At 21.9% G+C, this 22753-nt stretch overlaps 7 protein-coding genes across 7 annotated transcripts; 4 read left to right on the forward strand and 3 right to left on the reverse strand.

Moving 5' to 3' along the window:
• Nucleotides 1-1729: 1729 nt before the first annotated feature.
• Nucleotides 1730-2249, forward strand: PVVCY_1104760 (erythrocyte membrane associated protein 2, putative; the record flags this gene model as incomplete). The annotated part of the gene is made up of 2 exons (XM_037634573.1): nucleotides 1730-1801; nucleotides 1926-2249. 2 exons carry the CDS (start codon nucleotides 1730-1732, stop codon nucleotides 2247-2249), a joined length of 396 nt encoding a protein of 131 aa, XP_037490658.1.
• A 3132-nt stretch (nucleotides 2250-5381) lies between these two features.
• Nucleotides 5382-6528, forward strand: PVVCY_1104770 (erythrocyte membrane associated protein 2, putative; the record flags this gene model as incomplete). Its single annotated transcript, XM_037634574.1, has 2 exons — nucleotides 5382-5445; nucleotides 5849-6528. The coding sequence occupies 2 exons, from the start codon at nucleotides 5382-5384 to the stop codon at nucleotides 6526-6528; spliced, it is 744 nt and encodes a 247-aa protein (XP_037490659.1).
• A 2023-nt stretch (nucleotides 6529-8551) lies between these two features.
• Nucleotides 8552-9910, reverse strand: PVVCY_1104780 (lysophospholipase, putative; the record flags this gene model as incomplete). The annotated part of the gene is made up of 1 exon (XM_037634575.1): nucleotides 8552-9910. One exon carries the CDS (start codon nucleotides 9908-9910, stop codon nucleotides 8552-8554), a length of 1359 nt encoding a protein of 452 aa, XP_037490660.1.
• A 2055-nt stretch (nucleotides 9911-11965) lies between these two features.
• Nucleotides 11966-13261, reverse strand: PVVCY_1104790 (lysophospholipase, putative; the record flags this gene model as incomplete). The annotated part of the gene is made up of 1 exon (XM_037634576.1): nucleotides 11966-13261. The coding sequence occupies one exon, from the start codon at nucleotides 13259-13261 to the stop codon at nucleotides 11966-11968; it is 1296 nt and encodes a 431-aa protein (XP_037490661.1).
• Nucleotides 13262-14249: 988 nt separating this feature from the next.
• On the forward strand, nucleotides 14250-15785 carry PVVCY_1104800 (fam-c protein; the record flags this gene model as incomplete). Its single annotated transcript, XM_037634577.1, has 2 exons — nucleotides 14250-14330; nucleotides 14496-15785. 2 exons carry the CDS (start codon nucleotides 14250-14252, stop codon nucleotides 15783-15785), a joined length of 1371 nt encoding a protein of 456 aa, XP_037490662.1.
• A 2733-nt stretch (nucleotides 15786-18518) lies between these two features.
• PVVCY_1104810 (early transcribed membrane protein) lies at nucleotides 18519-18890 on the reverse strand (the record flags this gene model as incomplete). The annotated part of the gene is made up of 1 exon (XM_037634578.1): nucleotides 18519-18890. The coding sequence occupies one exon, from the start codon at nucleotides 18888-18890 to the stop codon at nucleotides 18519-18521; it is 372 nt and encodes a 123-aa protein (XP_037490663.1).
• Nucleotides 18891-20517: 1627 nt separating this feature from the next.
• PVVCY_1104820 (CIR protein PIR protein, fragment) lies at nucleotides 20518-21399 on the forward strand (the record flags this gene model as incomplete). Its single annotated transcript, XM_037634579.1, has 3 exons — nucleotides 20518-20728; nucleotides 20896-21191; nucleotides 21331-21399. The coding sequence occupies 3 exons, from the start codon at nucleotides 20518-20520 to the stop codon at nucleotides 21397-21399; spliced, it is 576 nt and encodes a 191-aa protein (XP_037490664.1).
• Nucleotides 21400-22753: the final 1354 nt, after the last annotated feature.

The following is a 22753-nucleotide window of genomic DNA, read 5'->3' on the forward strand; positions in this document are numbered from 1 at the left end:
ATACAATACTTATATATGGTAAGGCTTAGAAAATATGTTTGTACTTTATTTATTTCTCTTTTTGTTATTATTTGCATTAATATATAATAATTGAAATATAGGCATAAAACTAAATTGTTGATTTCAAAATGAATGAAAATAAATACATATGCATCTTTATCAATTATAGATTGTTCAATTAAGTTGGGCACGTGTAATATCTAAATATCACCGCTGTGTCGATAAGGGACAAGATATATTTATAATGAATACCAAATTAAATTTTATATTATAATTAATACTAAATAATATATTTTGTTTCAATATTTATGTTTCGTTCTTTTTATATAGAAATATAGTGTTGCATAAATTCCTAGTTATAGCTTGAACGAATATAGTGCCAGGGTATGCGGAAAAGTAAATAAATATTTTATAAATATTTTTTTATTTTATATATATAATAAATGGGCATTGTGTGTTATTAGATATAAAGAGAAAATCTAAATATATATTCATGAAAAATTAGTATGTTTCATTTTATTTATCTTCATAAGCTATGGTTGTTTTGCATTTAATTCAAAAAACGTCGAAAAACAAAAGTTTGATACATTATATGAATTAATATATAATATATGCATATATAATGTATTATTTAATTATAATTTTGGAATAAATATATTTAAATGAGTATGAGTTTATAATTTATATTATTATATATTTTTTTTTAGAAAAAATAAAATATAAATAATTTTGTTTACAAGATGCATGCATCTAAAATATATGTATTAGATAAAAATGGAACATCTCTGTATGTAAAATAAAATAAGCAACTTATAATAAAAATATTCGTTAAGAAATTACGGGATGGTGCAAATTTATTTGGTTATTAATATTGCATAGGATTGGGAATATTTTAATGTTATATATGTTGCCATTATTTTAAGCAAAAGGGTATAATCGCTTTACTATAAAATAATTTAATTAAATCATCTTATAAAATTTATGTATTATAAATAAATGGAGTTATTTTAATCTACAATTAATGTTTTTTTTGAAAATTTTTATATGGAATGTATAAGTTGTATTACATACATATTATAATACAATACTGTAAGCGACTCTATGAAAAAAAATGTAATTATTATTTCTATAATATTACACCTAAAATTTTAGAGCTAATTAACATATTGCATTCTAAAAACATAACGAATTGTCGTATTCCTGCATTATATAATTTCCGCTTCAGCATAGCATAAAAAAATACATGTTGTAGTAAGGGATTTTTAATGTAGATATATGTATATATTATTTATTTAATATATAATATATTTTTTTTGGTATTATTGTTTTCTAAATAATTTATAAGATATATAATCTATAATTATATTTTACAATTAAAAATATACTTGGTTGAATATATAATATTTTTTATGAATAAATAACATATTTTTTTTGAAATACTAATTAAAAAAAATATAATTAAATTGCATTATTAAATGTTTAATAATATTTTTTATGAAATTTTTATATATTTATATCTTTATATACAAATTAATGTAAAATAATCAATGCTATTATAATATAATAATTTGACATAATTAATATCAATTATCATACATACAAATATATGTAAATAAAACCATATAGTATAGAAATAGAACTAGTATATTGTTTTATATATAAAAAGACTATTTTTTTATTTCTTTGAATTTTTTATGGTATTAAAAAAAATATAATATATACTGCAAAAATGAATTCCAAATTAATACAAATTAGTTCATCTCTTCTTTTAATGTGCTTATGCAACACATACAGTAACGAGGTAAAATATTATATGTTAATTTTATAAATATTTGCTTATTGTGCTAAAATTTATAATATGGTGATGTTTTACATTATAAAATAAAATTTAATTTTAAATATATTCAAAATTTATATATTTTTAGAAAAATAATAATAATGTAACTAGTGTTATAAAATCGAATCGATTGTTATCTGAGCAAGAAAACAATGAAGTAGGAGAAGAAGTATATGAAGATGAACCAGCTTATGAAACTCAAGGAGTTTATGAAGACCAACCATCTAATGAAAACCAATCAATTTCTGAAGATGAACCAGCTTATGAAACCCAACCAGATTATGAATCCAAACCAAATAAGCCAACAGAGAAATTATATGTTCCAAAAAATCCACCATCTATAAGAGCATATCTAACCGTCCCCAAGAAGACAATGGATTGGGGGTCCCACCACCAGAAAATAGACCAATAATTACAGCATCGCCACTTAGACCACCACCAGCTTCGAAAAATAAAATTAGAAGAAAACCAAAACCTGTATTTCAACAAGTCCACAAAATTCCAAAGGATGCAAAACCTTTTCATCAGACGATCGTGAAATTCAAAAAGAAATGGTCCGTTGGAATAACTTTTGTACGGCCGTGTACCAAATGGATTCAGATGACTCAGACTTGGATGAGTATTTAGAATCTCTTCCTTGTAAAAAAAATGCGCCAAAATACCCAGGTTGTAAGCATTAAGAACTATATACAGATTTAGATGAAGAGAAATTAAAAACTTATGGTAATGAGAATATTGAGAACCAATTAAAAGGGTCATGTTTTTAAAATACAGACTATAAAAATGCAGAATGATGAAAAATACAAATTAAAGCAGAAAAAAAATTATAGTAATAAGTACAAATGATAAATTTTTAAATGGAATGAATGTCATACAGACATATTTTCAAAAGATATATATATTAATTTTATCTGATTTGTTTTTTATATGTTATAAATTATTGTTTTGTACGAATATATTACATATATTTATAAATTGTGTTTGATTTGTTTCATTCTTTTAGAAATTATTGTGTTATGGAAAATATAATAATTAGTCAACTATAGTTTTATATTTAATTATAATAAAAAAACATAAGTAATAATAAATATATTGATTAAGAATATATTAACTTTTAAACTTTATAGTTTTGAGGTGTAAATAAACTATATTTTAAAATAGTTAAAAGAAAAGTATAAGTATATTAATAGCATTTCATATCATGCTTTATTCTAATAATTTTTATAATAATTATAAAAAATATGATAGATAGAACTACAATTATTATATACTTATATGTACAAACTAGTAAAATATTCTTCCAATAACTAATATTGAAATGTTATTTTATTGTTAAAAATATATGGCTCTTTGTATTTAAAAGACAATATAAAATTCAAACAATAATAAATAAATTGCATTCAATTTATTAGTATAAATAATTAGGACTTTAATTATGGGAGTCATTATTAAGGCTCATTTATCCTATTTGTATAAAAAAATATATAACACATTTTCTATATGAGGAAATGTCCTATGATAATTAATATGGTATATTTATGTTTTATTTAAATAATTTTTATGAATCAAATTTTTGTCTTGTAGATGCTTATAATGATGAAAGAATAAAATGTATTTAAATTTTTATAGATAAACATGTAAAGAAGCGTAATGGCCGTAACATGTTATTCAAATTAAAAGGTATAAACATGGGAATGAAAATTTTAATTCATAAAGTTGTGAAGAAATCATCAAAAATTCCAAAGAAAAAAAATAATAAGTTAATGATGGGCTATCAGTGAAAAAAATACAATATAAAACACTAAAAAAAGTATATACCTTTTTCGGCATGGAAGTATAGGCAATTTAAACAATTGGCAAGTGACACGGGCACTTTAAATATTGATTATGACAATTTTGAAAACGAATATAATGAAATTCTTTGACGATATAATTATAAGGAATTAAAATACGATAAATTGCTTAAAAAATGCTAAATATCATATTTAAATGGGAAATATTTAACATAACATTTATTTTGGAGGTGTTTATGCATGTTGTGTTGGAGTCCCATTTGTGATTTTAACTGTAATTGGTTTGAGTTTACAACTTATGAAAATGGATACAGAAATCACAAATGAATTAACATAACCTTTGTTCATTATTATTTTTTTTAACTATTAAATATTGCATATTGCCAATAATTATGAAAATAAATATATTCATATTTTATGACATCAGAAATTTAGGATACTGTTTTATGGATTTTATTTGAATTAATTTGCTCATATTTGATACCATTTGTTGGGTTATGCAATTTTTAAATATTATATATATTTAGCATAATTTTTTATTTAAAAATGAAAAAGCATATATTATATATAAAAGAAAAACAAGGATTATATTAATGGTTGTAAATTTTATCTTAATTTATGATTTTTATTATTAAAGATCAAATGATATTTAGTTATATAAATATATAATCCATCCATATGCTCTAAATGATAAATATACAACAGTAATTAAAAAATATAGATGACGTGCTGCAAGTTAATTAGTTTTTTATTACTATATCGAAAATATGATATATAGGATTATATTATAAATTTTTGCAATTAAAAATAGTATAAAATAAAAAATGATAATTTGAAAGTGTTATTAAAATATTTATAAATAATGGAAAGTCGAATTATATAAAAAAAAATATGATAAAATTCAATAGGAAAAAGAAAACAATTCTACATGTTATAATATGAAAATATAATCATACAAAAAATTATAAAATGATACAATGAAAAAAAATATGATAAAATTCAATAGGAAAAAGAAAACAATTCTACATGTTATAATATGAAAATATAATCATACAAAAAATTATAAAATGATACAATGAACAAAAATATGATAAAATTCAATAGGAAAAAGAAAACAATTCTACATGTTATAATATGAAAATATAATCATACAAAAAATTATAAAATGATACGATGAAAAAAAATATGATAAAATTCAATAGGAAAAAGAAAACAATTCTACATGTTATAATATGAAAATATAATAATACAAAAAATTATAAAATGATACGATGAAAAAAAATATATAGTTGAACTCAATTGAATTATTTCAATTTAGTATTATTTTTGATATTATTAGGCTTTAATCCGTCACCAAAATAATTAGACATACTGCATGCTTATTATTATGCATGTATGTTGTTAATCTAATTATATATTACAATTAAAAATAAACGTTGTTGGACCGACAATATATTTTTTTTTGAAATACTAATTAAAAAAAATATAATTAAATTGTATTATTAAATATTTAATAATATTTTTTATGAAATTTTCATATATTTATATACAAATTAATGTAAAATAATCAATGGTATTATAATGTAATAATTTGACATAATTAATATCAAATATCATACATACAAATATATGTAAATAATACCATATAGTATAGAAATAGAACTAGTATATTGTTTTATATATAAAAAGAATATTTTTTTATTTTTTTGAATTTTTTATGATACTAAAAAAATATAATATATACTGCAAAAATGAATTCCAAATTAGTACAAATTAGTTCGTCTCTTCTGTTAATGTGCTTATGCAACAGATACAGTAACGAGGTAAAATATTATATGTTAATTTTATAAATATTTGCTTATTGTGCTAAAATTTATAATATGGTGATGTTTTACATTATAAAATAAAATTTAATTTTAAATATATTCAAATTTTATATATTTTTAGGAAAATAATAATAATGTAACTAGGGTTATAAAATCGAACCGATTATTATCTGAGCAAGAAAACAATGAAGTAGGAGAAGAAATATATGAGGAACAACCAGCTTATGAAGATCAACCAGCTTATGAAGATCAACCAGTTTATGAAGATCAACCAGTTTATGAAGATCAACCAGTTTATGAAGATCAACCAGCTTATGAAGATCAACCAGTTTATGAAGATCAACCAGCTTATGAAGATCAACCAACTTATGAAGATCAACCAATTTATGAAGATCAACCAATTTATGAAGATCAACCAATTTATGAAGATCAACCAGCTTATGAAGATCAACCAGCTTATGAAGATCAACCAGCTTATGAAGATCAACCAGTTTATGAAGATCAACCAGCTTATGAAACCAAACCAACTTATGAAACCAAACCAACTTATGAAACCAAACCAACTTATGAAACCAAACCAACTTATGAAACCAAACCAGCTTATGAAGATCAAACATATATTGAATACCCAGTTTCTGACGATGAAATATTTTGTGAAGCACTAGATGTTTATGCTATCTCATTAGAAAACCCAAAAGAGAAAAAACGTTTGCCAAAAAATTCACCATTTGTGAGAGCATATATAACCGTCCCCAAGAACCCAAGGACTGTTGACTTAACACCACCAGATAACAAACCAACAATTACAGAATTCCCATTTACAACATCTATTTCACCACCACCACCACCAAATTCGAAACGTAGAATTAGAGAAAGAAAAATCAAACCTATATTTGAACAATTACCCAAAATTCCAAAGGAAGAAAAACCTTTTCATCCAGACACTCGTGATATTAAAAGAGAAATAACCCGTTTGAATAACCTCTGGAAGATAATAGACTACATGGATACAGATGACTCAGACTTGGATGATTATATAGATCATTTTTCTGGTCAAAATAAGAGGAAATAACCAAGTTGTAAGCATTAAGAACTATATACATATTTAGATGAAGAGAAATTAAAAACTTATGCTAATGAGAATATTGAGAGCCAATTAAAAGGACCATGTTTTTAAAATACGGACTATAAAAATGCAGAATGATGAAAAATAAAAATGTTGAAGGCAATGAAAATGATATGGTGTTAATGCCCAAAATAAAAATTAAAGCAGAAAGAAAATTATAGTAATAATCACAAATGATAATGTTCTAAATGGAATGAGTGTCATACAGATATTTTTTCAAAAGATATATATATTAATTTTATCTGATTTGTTTTTAATATTTTATAAATTATTTTGTTGTACGAATATATTACATATATTTATAAATTGTGTTTGATTTGTTTTATTGTTTTAGAAATTATTTTGTTGTACGAATATATTACATATATTTATAAATTGTGTTTGATTTGTTTTATTGTTTTAGAAATTATTTTGTTGTACGAATATATTACATATATTTATAAATTATGTTTGGTTTGTTTTAGAAATTATTGTGTTATGGAAAATATAATAATTAGTCAACTATAGTTTTATATTTAATTATAATAAAAAAACATAAGTAATAATAAATATATTGATTATGAATATATATAGGTATCTATGAAGAAACTGCGATTCAGTTACAACGTAGATTTTATTTTTTATAATTTGGACATCTTTATTTGTCTGAAAATGTTGATTAAATATATATATATATCATCCCGTATGTTTAATCTTGAGATGTTTAAATATGTAACTAAAAAGGGGCACAGCCATTAATATGGAAGGGGGTGCATAACATATTTCCCATACGTTATATTACTTCTATCTAACTCGTTCATATATATTAAATGTGTTAATATTATAATTCATATTTTATAATGCATTGCTAATTGTTGGCTAAAGATATATACGATCCCTTATTATTTATTGTATAAGATTTTTTAATCCATAGTTATATTGAATTATACATATCATAATATATTATGCATTTCTACGCTTGGTGAAAATATTTATTTATTTATTTATTTAGTAAAATTTATTATTTGTGTCATTATTATTTTGATTTAAGTTACAGCTTTTCAACCAAACTATATAGTAATCTTATATATGAAACTATAACATAATTCGGTTCATTTAGAATAGTTGTCTACAATATAACATAGTTTTCAGATTATTTGTATGCATATAATTTTATATTATATATGTATGCTTATATTTTATATGCGTATTTATAAAATATATTTTTTCATTCTTAATGTATATTATCTCTTATAACTTATGTTTGTGATTGTTTTATTATTGATAATTTTACAAAATATATTTGTATCAACGACAGTGAACGTAATAAATTCTACACGACTAAATTAATCTAAATACGTTATAAATGAATCTATATTACTTATACAAAGTAATAATCTTATTAATTTAAGAAATAGATTGTCTATTTTCCTTATGAAATATATACTCACTAAAAAATGCTATTATATAAAAAACATGTATACGCATCTAAATAGTATTTTTCCACAAAATTACGTAATAATACTTATCAACTTTAAATGACTTCAACAATATTTTATTTTAAAAATGATATTATGATACTAAATTTGATTCTTCGTTTTTTTTTCTTTAAAATTGCCTTACATATAAAAAACGGCAAATAATAAATGTAAATGATTATTATTTTAATTAAGATTTATTAATTATAAGAACATAAAAGCTAATTAAAAGTAAAGTTATTACATAATTAATTTTAATTTGTATAAATTCACAAATTAGCATTATATATATCTTCAAATTGCAACCAAAATAATTATATACAAATTTAATTTAAAAAACAATTTGAAATAACAAAAAACATATACATAATGTAAAAAGATATAATATATTTATTATTATATTTTCGTGTTTTAACTTAAAAAAATAATTGAAAATGTTACATTTATATTTATGAAAATACAAAACAATAATTAATATAAGCATTATTAACGCACATTTATATTTAATTTTCTTATTCATCTTCTATTTCGTATTCGCAATTGCTTCTTACATCAGAAATCCAATCAACAATTGCTTTTAAAATGTCTTCATTTCCTGCCTCTATCGTTATAGCATGATTCATGCCATCAACAGAATGAAATTTTTTGTTATGAGCATTTACTTTATTATAAAATGAAACTGCCCCCTCATAAGAACACGAGCTATCATCTTTTGAATGCACAAATAATAAAGGAATATCCTTTGGCATATATTTAATATTACAATTCAATGTGATCGTTCCTTTTATAAGTTCAGAAATACATTTATATTTTACTTCATCACTATTTCGAAATTTATCATATTTACATATATTAGCATGATGTTCGGACTTTTTATAACGTGATGACGAAGTTCGTTTATGAGGCGCAACACAAGACAGGAACCTTGTTGCAGGTAAATACAAATATTTAAATGATTTGTTTCCAGCATTCCATGATGTTTTTAATATTATCATACCAGATAAAGATACGCAACCTTTAATATTTAAATCATCTAAATAATTATAGCATATTTCATGTTTATCATTAGAACTAACAATAGCATTTGTCGTAGAAGAGGTACTAGCACAGGAATGATCGGAATCATCATTTTTAGGATTCGTAATGCAGCGCTTATTCGAAATGTGTTTTACAGAGTTATCATTAATCATATTTTCTACCAGATCATTATCAATTTCATTAATATCAGTAGAACTGTCTAAAATGATGTTACATTTTTTATAGTTACTTGACTTTCCAGAATTAGTTTTATATTGATTTTCTTTCCCTAATAATTGTAATATCCTTAAAGCAATATTTCCTCCCATCGAATGTCCAACAATATACATAGGAAGCTTTTGTTTTTTGGTTGTTATTATATCATGTGATTTGTCATCCGTTTGATTTTCATTCGAGATTTCATTTTGAATTTGATTCATATATTGTATTACATCATCAACTAGATCATTAAAACAAGTAAAATCTCCTCTTACATCTTTCCATGCCTGTGATTCCCCATGTCCTTGCAAATCTATCCCATATACTGAATAACCATTTTGATTAAATTTTTCAATCCAACTATCTTTATAAATATAGTAATTATTAGTGTCTACTACTAAGTCTTCACTTCCATTTGGCATTTTTATATTTATTTTCATAAAAGTTAATCGAGTATGAGCTTTTAATCCATGTATTAACAATATAATTCCTATAGCATTTTTAACTACCCACCCATATGTTTTTAAAAGTAAGCCATTTTTATTACATAAACAACCAATCTTAGGATCACCATCTAATTTACTTCGTGTACTACTTCTTAATTCATCATTATTCGATTCAAGTTCGTCCATCATCAATATTATTGAATATAACAACCCATATTACAACTAAAAAAGTATATATTATTTTATAGCCAAAATATATGTGTACAAATTATTAACATAAAAAATATATCATACTAATCATATTATGGCTGTATACAAATTTATACATACAAACTCTGCATATATATTATATCAGTATCAAATAATATTAATAGCATTGCATGTACATTATATTAACATAACAAATCGTAAACAAATTATAAGAAGTAGAAAAAATGTATAATAGTTCTTTATCTCATTTTCGAAGTTTTTTCTAGCATTTCATCCAATCAGATGAAATTACAATTGATATAATAAGATGAATACAAATTATTATATATTGTTTGCTTTTTGGTAATATATTTTTGGTTTTATTTAATTTTCTTAATTTCGATAATTAAAATATGATATAAGAAAAAATATATAATTGCTATATATTATTTTTTTATTAATAAATAATGAATTATATAATGGTTTTATTTAAAAAATAATTAATAATGAAGAAATACAAATATTGCAATCATATTATAAAAGCGACGAAAAAAAAAACGACAACCAAAAATTTTTTTTTTTTTACTGCGACATAATAGCAAGTATATTTAAGTTGGTATAAATAAAAAATATAATATTATTAATATAATTTTTTAATAAGTATAAAATATAATTATTCCCTGAAATAAATATTATTAATAGATATAATACTTTACAACTGTTAATTATTATGACATTAATTATATATTATATGAAAATTTATAAAAACATTTATATTTTTTTTATTTAAAGTAATAAACATTTTATTTACCTTAAATTATTGTCTACAATTAATAGCATATTTCTAAAATTTATGATATCATTTTAACCGTAAACTTTACAAACATATCTAAAAAATTGATTTTTTCATTTTATGTGTTTATAATTTATATTATTATCACAATTGAGTGAATATATGTGCTACTATATTTAGCATACGTTAACAAAATAAAAACGATCCAAAATAGCAGAAAAAAAAATTGAATCAATATTTTTAAATATTCTCAAAATATATATAAGATAATGTTTTTAAGGACTATCTTTTGTAATATTTTAAATAGTCAAGATGCGAAAAACGAATGTGTTTAATACATTTTATTATTTGCCATTTGTCTATAGCTACAAATCCTAAAATCATGCTATGTTTTTTCATAAAAATGTGCGTTATATGAAATGCATTAAATTGGGTTTGAGGCATGGTGTTAATTAAGAATAAAGATAATTAGGCACATATTAGTAAATAAAATGGTTAATAAGTGGCTTTTCTTTATGCTTTACATTTGGGACTTTGTTGTGTTTTTGGTTAGTGTTCAGGTTTAGAGTTGCATTTTGGGAAATCCATATTTTGGGTCAGGGTTGAAGTTTTGTATATGGAACCCATATACGGGTTATGGTTAAATACTCGATTGCATTTAATTTTGTATAATTTTTAATAATTTGATAATATTTATTAGTTTAAGGAATTTTTAAAAATATATATAGGAAAAATGTTATTAAAAACATGTATACACATCTAAATAGTGTTTTTCCACAAAATTACGTAATAATATTTATCAACTTTAAATGGCTTCAACAATATTTTATTTTAAAAATGATATTCTGATACTAAATTTGATTCTTCGTTTTTTTTTCTTTAAAATTGCCTTAAATATAAAAAACACCAAATAATAAATGTAAATGATTATTATTTTAATTAAGACTTATTAATTATAAGAACATAAAAGCTAATTAAAAGTAAAGTTATTACATAATTAATTTTAATTTGTATGAATTCACAAATTAGCATTATATATATCTTCAAATTGCAACCAAAATAATTATATACAAATTTAATTTAAAAAAATAATTTGAAACAAAAAAGAACACATATATAACGTAAAAGGGCAAATATATATATGATTTTTTTTTCATGTTTTGACATAAAAAATTAATTGAAAAATTTACATTTATGTTTATAAAAATACAAAACATTAATTAATATAAGCATTATTAAAGCACATTTTATATTTCATCTTCTTATTTGCCTTCATCATTCGCTCTTAAATTAGAAATCCAATCAATAATTTTTTTTAAAATTTCTTCGTTTCCTGGCTTTGTCGTTGTATCATGATTCATACCCTCAACAACATGAAAAATTTTATCAGTGACGTTTGCTTTATTATAAAACGAAACTGCCCATTCATAAGAACAAATACTATCATCTGTTGAATGGACAAATAATAAAGGAATCTCTTTTGGCATATAATTAATATTACAATCCAATGCGACCGTTGCTCTTATAAATTTAGACATATTTTTATATTTTTTTCCATTAATATTTCGAAATATATAATATTTACATATATTAGAAAAATATCCGGACTTTTTATTACGTGGTTCTGATGACATTTGTACATGAGGTAAGACATAGGCCAGGAAGTCTGCTAAAGGTAAATAAAAATACTTATATGCTTCGTTTCCAGGATCCAATTTCGATTTTATTCTTATCATGGCAGATATACATATGCAACCTTTAATATTGAATTTATCGAAATAATTGTAGCATATTCCATGTTTATCACTAGCAATAGGATTTGTAGCAGCAGAGATACTAGCACAGGAGTTATTGGAACCATAATAATTTGAATTATTCATATCATGCAGACCTTTGTCATTATTATTAATATTAGTAGAATTGTTTAACATGGTGTCACCATTTTTATATTTATTTGAATTCCACGCCTTAACTCTATCTTCTTTTTCTTTCCCTAATAATTGTAATACTCTTAAAGCAATATGTCCTCCCATCGAATATCCAACAATATACATAGGAAGTCTCTTTTTTTTAGTTGTCGCTATATTATTAGATTCATCATCCTTTTGATTATCACTTGAGGTTTCATCGTAAATTTTATTCATATATTGTATTATATCATCAATTAGGTCATCAAAAGAACTAAAATCTCCTTTAAATTTTCCAAACGATTGTGATTCGCCATGTCCTTGCAAATCTAGTCCATATACTGAATAACTATTTTGATTAAATTTTTCAATCCAACTATCTTTATAAATATATTGATTATTATTGTCTACTACTAAGCCTTCATTGTTATTTGGAATTTTTATATTTTTTTTCATAAAATTTAATCGAGTATGAACTTTGAATCCATGTATTAACAATACATTTCCTATAGGATTTTTAACTATCCATGCGTATGTTTTTAAAAGTAAACCATTTTTATTACGTAAACAACCAATCTTAGGATCACCATCTAAACTACATTGTGTATTTCTTAATTCACTATTATTCAATTCCCCTCCTTCCATCACCATTATTATGGAATATAATAATCCAAGATACAATTAAAAAATATATATATTTTTTATAGCCAAAATATATGCATATATATAATTAAAATTTTATTTTTCAAATATATCATACTAAATCGTATATGACTGTATACAAATTTATATATGCGAACTCTACATACATATTAATTATATCAGTATCAAATAATATGAATAGAATTGCATATATATTATAATAATATAACAAATCGTAAATAAATTATAAGAAATGGAAAAACGTATAATTATCGTTTTTTATTTCATTTTCGGAGTTTTTTCTAGCATTTCATCCAATCAGATGAAATTACAATTGATATAATAAGATGAATACAAAATATTATATATTGTTTGCTTTTCGGTAATATATTTTTGGTTTTATTTAATTTTCTTAATTTCGATAATTAAAATATGATATAAGAAAAAATATATAATTGCTATATATTATTTTTTATTAATAAATAATGAATTATATAATGTTTTTATTTAAAAAATAATAATGAAGAAATACAAATATGCAATCATATTATAAAAGCGACGAAAAAAAACGACAACCAAAAAATTTTTTTTTATTTTTACTGCGACATAATAGCAAGTATATTTAAGTTGGTATAAATAAAAAATATGTATTATTAATATAATTTTTTAATTATAATAAGTACAATAATTTCCTAGAGAAAAATGTTACTAATAAATATAATATCCTATAACTATTAATGATTTATGGTATTAATTATGCGTTATAAGAAAATATATAAAAATATTTACATTTTTTTTATTTAAAGTAATAAATATTTTATTTGGCTCAAAATTATTGTCTATAATTAATAATATATTGATAATAATTTAATATAAATAATAGCATTATTGTTTTATAGCAATAATCGATAAAAAGGAAACTGGAAATGAATAAAACATATTATACACATTATTTAAAGCGTATTCTTTCGAGGAAACACCTTTTATTAATAAGAAAATGAATAAAAATATATATAGTTTAGTTACTGTTGCTTCCTATATCCTTTTGATTGTAACAATACAATGTTTTACTAATAATGTAAGGCGAAAAACACAGCAAATAAAAATATATATTGAAAAGTTATATGCATAGATGTGTTAAGCGTTGATTTTTTTTATTTCATCTTATATAAAAAATGCAGTTGTTACATATTATTATGTATGCATGAAAGATACATTTATTAATACGTTTATTGAAATGTAGGAATATTTAAATAAATATTTCAAGAAAAATAAGAACGTACATGATGAATATGAAATAAACAGCATAGATATAAATAATAATGAAAAACTTAGATATAGAAGTCTTTCAGAACATAATATAGAAGATAATTACGCTTTAGTTCCTACTAGGATTCGAAAACCTTTAAATAATAAAAGGTCTAAAGGATTTAATTGTTTTAATATATTTAAAAGAGATAAAAAAACTAATAAATCATTAAATAATAATGAATCTTTTCTTAACGAGGTATTTCGAGTGGGGAATAATCTGGATGGATTTCTTGCAAAAAATCCAGAAAATTTAAAGCTTTTATCACAATTAATAGAAAAACTCGAAAAACAACCTTCAAACAACAACGAATCTTTTCTTAAGGAAGCATTATTGGTGGGAAATAATAAGGATGGTTTTTTAAAAAATGATCCAGAAACCATAAACATTTTATCACAATTAAAAGAAAGATTGGATAATCATCCTTCAAGTAAAAATGAATCTTTTCTTAAGGAATTATTGATGGTAGGAAATAATATACATGACTTTCTTGCAAATGATCCAGAATCTGTAAATATTTTATCAAAATTAATAGAAAAATCCGAAAAGCAAGTTTCAAATAACAACGAATCTTTTCTTAAGGAAGCATTATTGGTAGGAAATAATAAGGATGGTTTTTTTAAAAATGATCCAGAAACCATAAAGCTTTTATCACAATTAAAAGAAAGATTGGGTAATCATCCTTCAAATAAAAATGAATCTCTTCTTAAGGAATTATTGATGATGGGAAATAACCTAGATGGGTTTCTTGCAAAAGATCCAGAATCTGTAAAGATTTTATCACAATTATTAGAAAAACTCGAAAAACAACCCTCAAATAACAATGAATCTTCTCTTAAGGAAATATTGCTGATGGAAAATAAGATGCATGCCTTTTTTGAAAATGACCCAAAAGCTTTAGAGCTTTTATCACAATTAAAAGAAAGATTGGGTAATCATCCTTCAAGTAAAAATGAATCTCTTCTTAAGGAATTATTGATGTTGGGAAATAATACGCATGACTTTCTTGCAAATGATCCAGAATCTGTAAAGATTTTATCACAATTAATAGAAAAATCTGAAAAACAAGTTTCAAATAACAATGAATCTTTTCTTAAGGAAGCATTATTGGTGGGAAATAATAAGGATGGTTTTTTTAAAAATGATCCAGAAACCATAAAGCTTTTATCACAATTAAAAGAAAGAGCGGGTAATCATCCTTCAAAATTTAAACAAAGCGAGTAATCTCCATTTAATAATTATATTAAAACGGTATCAAACTAAAAAACGAACAAAAAAATTCTTTCTAATTATTACTTAAACTCCAATGTTTGACATGTGATACCTCTAGACGAATGAACTATGCTGGAATTTTCGACATTTACGAATTCATATTTTAAGTTTATAATTTTATTATGTAATTATTAAAATAAATGTAATATGTTTGAATAAAACGCTAACATATATATTTATATGAATTTGTTCGTCATTTATACATATTTATAGTATATAATTTGTAAAGAATATTCCTAAAATAATTAATAATTAAATAAGATTGATTCGTTTGCTATAACCATGGTATTTATTATTTATATGCGTATAATTTCTACATTGTATATGCATGTCTATAGAATACATAATTGTGCATTTTTAATGTTTATTATGTCTTAAACTTATTTTTATGTTTGTTTGTTATTTTATATAAAATGTAGCTTTAAGCATACAAATTTGAACATGAAACTGTGTGCTTATTTTATTAATATATCTTTGGGTATTATTATTTTGTAAACGCCAACCTATAATTTCTTCTTTTTTTTGTAATACTACACAATAATAATTATTTTTAGACTTTATTTAAATGAATATTATTATTATAATTCATATAAGAAATGCATTGTTTTCTCATTAAGTTTGTAAATATATGTGTACATTTTTTTTATTTCTATAGAACCCGTAAATTTTCTTTAAAATAAATTTATAAATTCATTATTAATATTTGGCACCCATGAAGGTTGCTATTTAGTTTTTCATAGTTACATAAATACGCACAAACACTACGTGTTTGCCGTTTCAAAAAATATATTTATCTTTACAATATAAACTACAAACAAATTATATACAAATCAAGCATTATTTAAAAATCAAATTGAGGTTATGTAACAATAATTTAAAACACGCATAACACATGAAAATAAGTTTATTTTGTTAATATATGTATCAAAGTTTTAAAAGATATCATTTGGAAATATGTTTATTCCTTTTTAATAATATCTCTTAGTTTGGTAATATTTAACATTCTGTTTAATTTATCCCTTTTAACAAAGTAATTTGGGATACTGGGGGTAATATTTGCATCAATCTGAGAAAAGAAACAAAAATTAATAAATATATAAATGCTCCATTTATATTAATGAATATATAGTCATGCTAGAAATAAAATTGTAATAATTATTATATAACAATAGTTGTTTTGTTATATCTTTCCATTTGTTTTGGCTATAAAGAATATTTTTATAATTTTAAATATTAAATGAGTTTATTTTAAGATTACTATTACATCATGTTTATATGCATTTCCCACTGTTACACCAATTATTTCTATTGTTTCATAATAATAATAATAATGTGATAAAACTTATAATATGAGAATCACAGATTCTGTGATTTTTTCATCACTTTTAATATAAATTTTGTTAAATAATATTTTTAGGAATATTGGCATTTTATAAAAATTATTTATTGGTAGCAATATTGATGTCTATGTTTTTTTATAAATGAATACAAATTATAAATACTTTTAATAGTAAAGCAAAGTATATATAAAATTAAAAAACATAAAAATAAATATAATATAAAAATAATGAACACAATGTTGTAAAATCAAGAAATATATATATATATAATTAGTTTTATTTTATTTTAATATTTTTGATGACAAGGTGTTCATGCGCTATGTGTCAGGGTTCTATACTATGAGTTATAGTTTATTATATGAAATTTATGTTTAGATTTAGGGCAATATTTTTATTAATTTGTTTATAATTTAATAATATTTATTTGTCTATACTTGTTGGGTTCAAGGTTTAGAGTTATATTGAATTATATATATTAATATGTTCATTTTATGAATATTTTTATTCTACATATATGTTTTATTTAATACTATAGTTTCCCAACGCCATGCTGTAATGATAGCAAAATGAAATAAATAAATCGTTACCTTATATTGTTTATATTTATGTTATATCGTATTTGATTTTTTCTATTAATGCATATAAAATTTTTTAAAAGCTGTCGCAGTTTTATATAGTTTATTATAATGTTACATATATATATGTACATAAGATATATTGGTATTATATGTTATAACTAATAATATAAAAAAATATTACATATAATGTAGTATTTGTATTGAAGCATTCTAATCATTTCATTAATTTTATTACTATAAATGGCATTAAGATCAAATATCACTTACAGGCAAAAATATATATCACAGTCTGTTTGCAATAAACAATAGATCAAAGTTTACTTTTACTATAAAGGGCACGAGCAACATCATATATATGTATTATATGCATAATATAGTTTTTAATAATAATATGATATTGTTCTTAAATAAAAATTTATACCAATATAAGGAAAAAAATGGGGAAATGAAGTGTTTTTTCAATATGGATTTGGTGTTCAATCATCATAAAGCAAAACACACGAACATATATAAGTTATGGAATTGAATCTCAAATATTGGCACTTTTTAATAAATCCAATATATTATATATATGCCATATAAAAATAAAATATTCCAATAAAGGCAGATTGATAACATAAATATATTTAAATGCCTCGAATTACTTCCATCTTATTGATTTGTTTAACTATATAAATTAATTTTTATAGTGTATGGGGCATACTTGAATTTTGGATCAACTGCCATAATATGATATGAAAATAGATAATATCAATCAGAAACTACAATTAGAGTGATGCTGGTGAATATGCTCTTTGAGGATAACTACTTGGTGATGGTGGTCTATTTTTATTTGATCCTGCGACTACGCTTTTGGCTGGACCAGCTAAGGGTGTTGTTTTAACTTCCGATGCTTTGGATTTTGATTTAAAGATTCCTTTATTTTTTAAATGCATTACACCAAAAGTACCAGCTGCTGCTAATGCTAATGTTGTAAGTATTGTAGATATAAGTGCAGCTTTGTTATTTTTAATTTTGTTAGCAAGGGAGTTACCGCCTTTTGGATTTGGTTTAGCTTCAACATAATTATTAGATCCTGGGACGAATACATTTATGGCCAATAAAAAGGCAATAAAATATAATGCTTTTGTTAATTTCATTTTCGTATAATTAAGTAAAAAAATTATAATATAATAATTTTAATAATAGCAAAAAAATATAATAAATATATAAAACGAATTAATGTAATTATAAGAATTTATTATAACAATAAGATAAAAAATAAATTGCAATAAATAAATATTATGATAGTAACATTTAAAGTTTTTATTAATTAAAAAGTGTTTTTTAAAGGATAAAAAAATTATGGTATTTATACTATAAATATTTTTTTAATTATAAACTTAAATAATAATATAATTATATTTTTTTGTGAAGCTGCAGTATTAAAAATATGTCTTTAATATAAAATTTACTAATTTTATTATTTGTTTTCTTAATTGGATTTATATTTTATTGTGTCGATTATTGAATTTAATTACATATTATTGATAATATCTTCACATATTCTTTGAATTATATGATATGATATTATAGTGCATTATTAACCTCTAAATTTTATATGTTTTTTATAATAATTTGTGTCGAGACAATTTTATACTATTTTAAAGCTAATAAATATTAAAATTATAATAGTAGTGAGTAGTATTGGGCATTTTTTTTGATAATAGTATTAAATTTTAAAGATAGAGACAATTAAGAAAAACAACACTGTATATAAAAAGGATATATATATATTTTTTTTAATATATATAGCGCACCAATTTTAAATATTCTATATAAATTATTGTTATTAAACTTTTTCCTGCATTAAATAAGAAAACATAAATTTAATAAGGCATTTTTTTAAAATACTACATTCGCACTTGTTATTGAAAATTTAATTTATAGCTAGCTAACTAAATATTATGCATAAAATTAAAAATTTTGGGAATATTCCAATTCATTATCATTAGTTTTGAAACCATTTAATTCATAAATATCTCTCATGGAATTTATAGTGATAATAAATGATTAATATAATAACAGAACATTATTATAATGATATATAGTGTGCATGGTCACATTAAACAAATAAGATAAAACAAATGAATTATAAAGTTAAAAGCTCGTGCTTCTCCTTTTTAAATAATGCTATTTAGTATTATCGTTTATATATATATATATATATATATAATATTATGGTATGCTTAATAGTTTTATAAAATTAGTATGGAGAAAGGGTTCAGGGTTTTTTACTCAAGTGTGTACCCTGATTTATTTTGGCAAAATTTTTAGTAATAATATTGATTGTATATGAAATATTATTATATGCATATATAATAAAATACAGGTCGTACTTAATTTTTATGAATTGCATCAAAATAATTATAAAGACATTTTTTTTTTACAAATTCATTTAACATCGATAAATATTTATCACTTACATAAAAAATATAAAAGGTTAGGGCAATATAATTATTATTTTCATCACATACCCATAAATTCTTTTTATTTTTATAAATATGGTGTACATAAATTTTCACATTAAATAATGAATATTTGAAAATAGCAAATAATTGCTTACAATTTATTAGACAACAAAAATATTATTAACAATATATTGTTTTGCAGACGCATTATTTGGTTTGTAAAAACTGTAATGTTTATTGATGTGGAACGAGAAAATAATGATAATATAGAGGATTCAGGGGAGTGTAATAATTGTAGACTGATAATGATAAAATTATGGCTGGATGGATATTCCTTCTTAAAAAAATTTATGATTCTGATTTGGTTGACAATGATGTACCAAAGAATATGAATATTAACGAATATATTATCACATGGTTAATTTATATGTTAAAGCTAAAAGATGGTAACAGCATCACCAATTTAAATGACTTTTATTATCAATATAAAAATCAACGTGGAGAACATAGCTTGGTTTCAACTAATGGTAAAGATTATTTTAACATTATTGATAATATTATAATTAATAAAAACTATTTGATGGATATGGATAAGAACATTATATCTAAATTTTATAATTTATTAAAATCATTATGTAGCATGTACAATGATATTAATAAGGATACGCCAGATTGTACACAATTTCGCAAAAAGGTAAAGAATTTGTTGGAATTTTTGAAAAACTTAATAATGATTTTGATATTAATGAAAACAGTTCATATAGAAAAATATTGTCTAGTTTATCAACTTATTATGATAATTTTAAAAAATATTGTGATAAAAATTGCAATGGTTGTAGCAGTATTCCACCTCTTCCAACAACAAAAACAATACAAGTTTCTGCGCATATCTCTGAAAATACATCATCAAGTTCGTCGATATTAAACACATTAATTTCAGGTTTATCAATATTTTCTTTAATACCAGCTTTCTTGGGAATTGCTTATAAGGTAAATATTAAGGAATTAAAAAGTATAATATTTAAATTGTATTTTTGTGATCCCTTATATGCGTTTATCAAAAAATATATATACGATTACCATTTTTATATTAGTATTCATTATTTGGAATTAATAAACTATTCCAAAGACAATATATAAGAAAAAATTTAAAAAAATAAAGAAAAAAATGAAAGTTAATATATTATTCGAAGAATAATAGTGAGTCCAGGAACAGTAATAATGATTGATATATGTTACGAAACTGTCTATTTGGAAATAAGTCATTTTTGACCATATTTTTGGATCATAATTTTTGTGTTTATAAAATCATTTAAATAACATAATGAATAAAATATAAAATTACTATGCATATTATTGCATTTTTGTATTGTTTTTGTATTGTTTTTATATGATTTTATGTAGTGGGTCAAGGTTAAGGTTATGTTTATGGTACCCACATATGGGTTAGGGTTAAGTGTTACATTACATCTAATTTTGTATAATTTTTAATAATTTGATAATATTTATTAGTTTAACGAATTGTTTTAAATATATATAAGACAAATTATAACAATTGAATTTCGTGTTAATATAACTTAGTGGTAAATCTGTTGAACTACGCATGTTTTGTATTTTATTGTTAAATTTGCATTAATGAGTTATAGGGCAATTAGCCAAATATTAAAATCGATATAGAAAAATGAATCCAAAGCATCGATTTTATTCTATAAGATAACATCGATTTAAATAATTTAATATTTATTATGAGAAATTGTGGGAAAATGGAATTAATTGATATAGAGAATGTTATACAAATCGATCTCATTCATTTATTAATTTTTTTTTTTGTTTATAAAAGAAAAAATATTATTTATATGATAAATTTAATACGTTTTATTCTCGTGCTAAAAATATATGGATTCGTATTTAAAAGACAATACAAAATTCAAGCAATAATAAATAAGCCATATTGCATTTCTTAGTATAAATAATTCGGGTTTTAGTATATGGAAGCCATATTAATGGTCATTCACCTATTTTTATAAAAAAATATAAAATATTATTAAATGATATTAAACATTTGAGAAGTATAACAATAAGAACGCATTTAGATGCAAATAATAATTTTTGGTAGTCGTTTTTCATATTTTTGCATAAATTGATTTACAATATATATGCATCCAATATTTATTACCACAATTAAATTATATTAATTTGGATGTAGACATACAAAAATAAAAAACATGTTTATAAAGTATCAAGGATGTTATTAAATGAACCTTTATGCTACACTAAAAACTTATTTATATAAAATATGTAAAAAAATATTTTAGGTTGAATTTGTTGCATAAATTTGTTTGTTTGTAATTAAAATAATTTGTTCTTTACGAAAATGGTTTGTTATTTGAAAAAAACATAAATATAAAATTTTCGAAATTGTATATCTACATCTTTGATGATAGAGTTATTGTATATGGATATAAATTAGTGCATTATTTTATTTATATTTTAAATATAAAAATTAATTTTGTTATATTAAATATAATGGTTTAATTAAACAAAAATATTCA

Source organism: Plasmodium vinckei, assembly GCF_900681995.1.
Source record: "Plasmodium vinckei vinckei genome assembly, chromosome: PVVCY_11".
NCBI lineage: Eukaryota > Apicomplexa > Aconoidasida > Haemosporida > Plasmodiidae > Plasmodium > Plasmodium vinckei.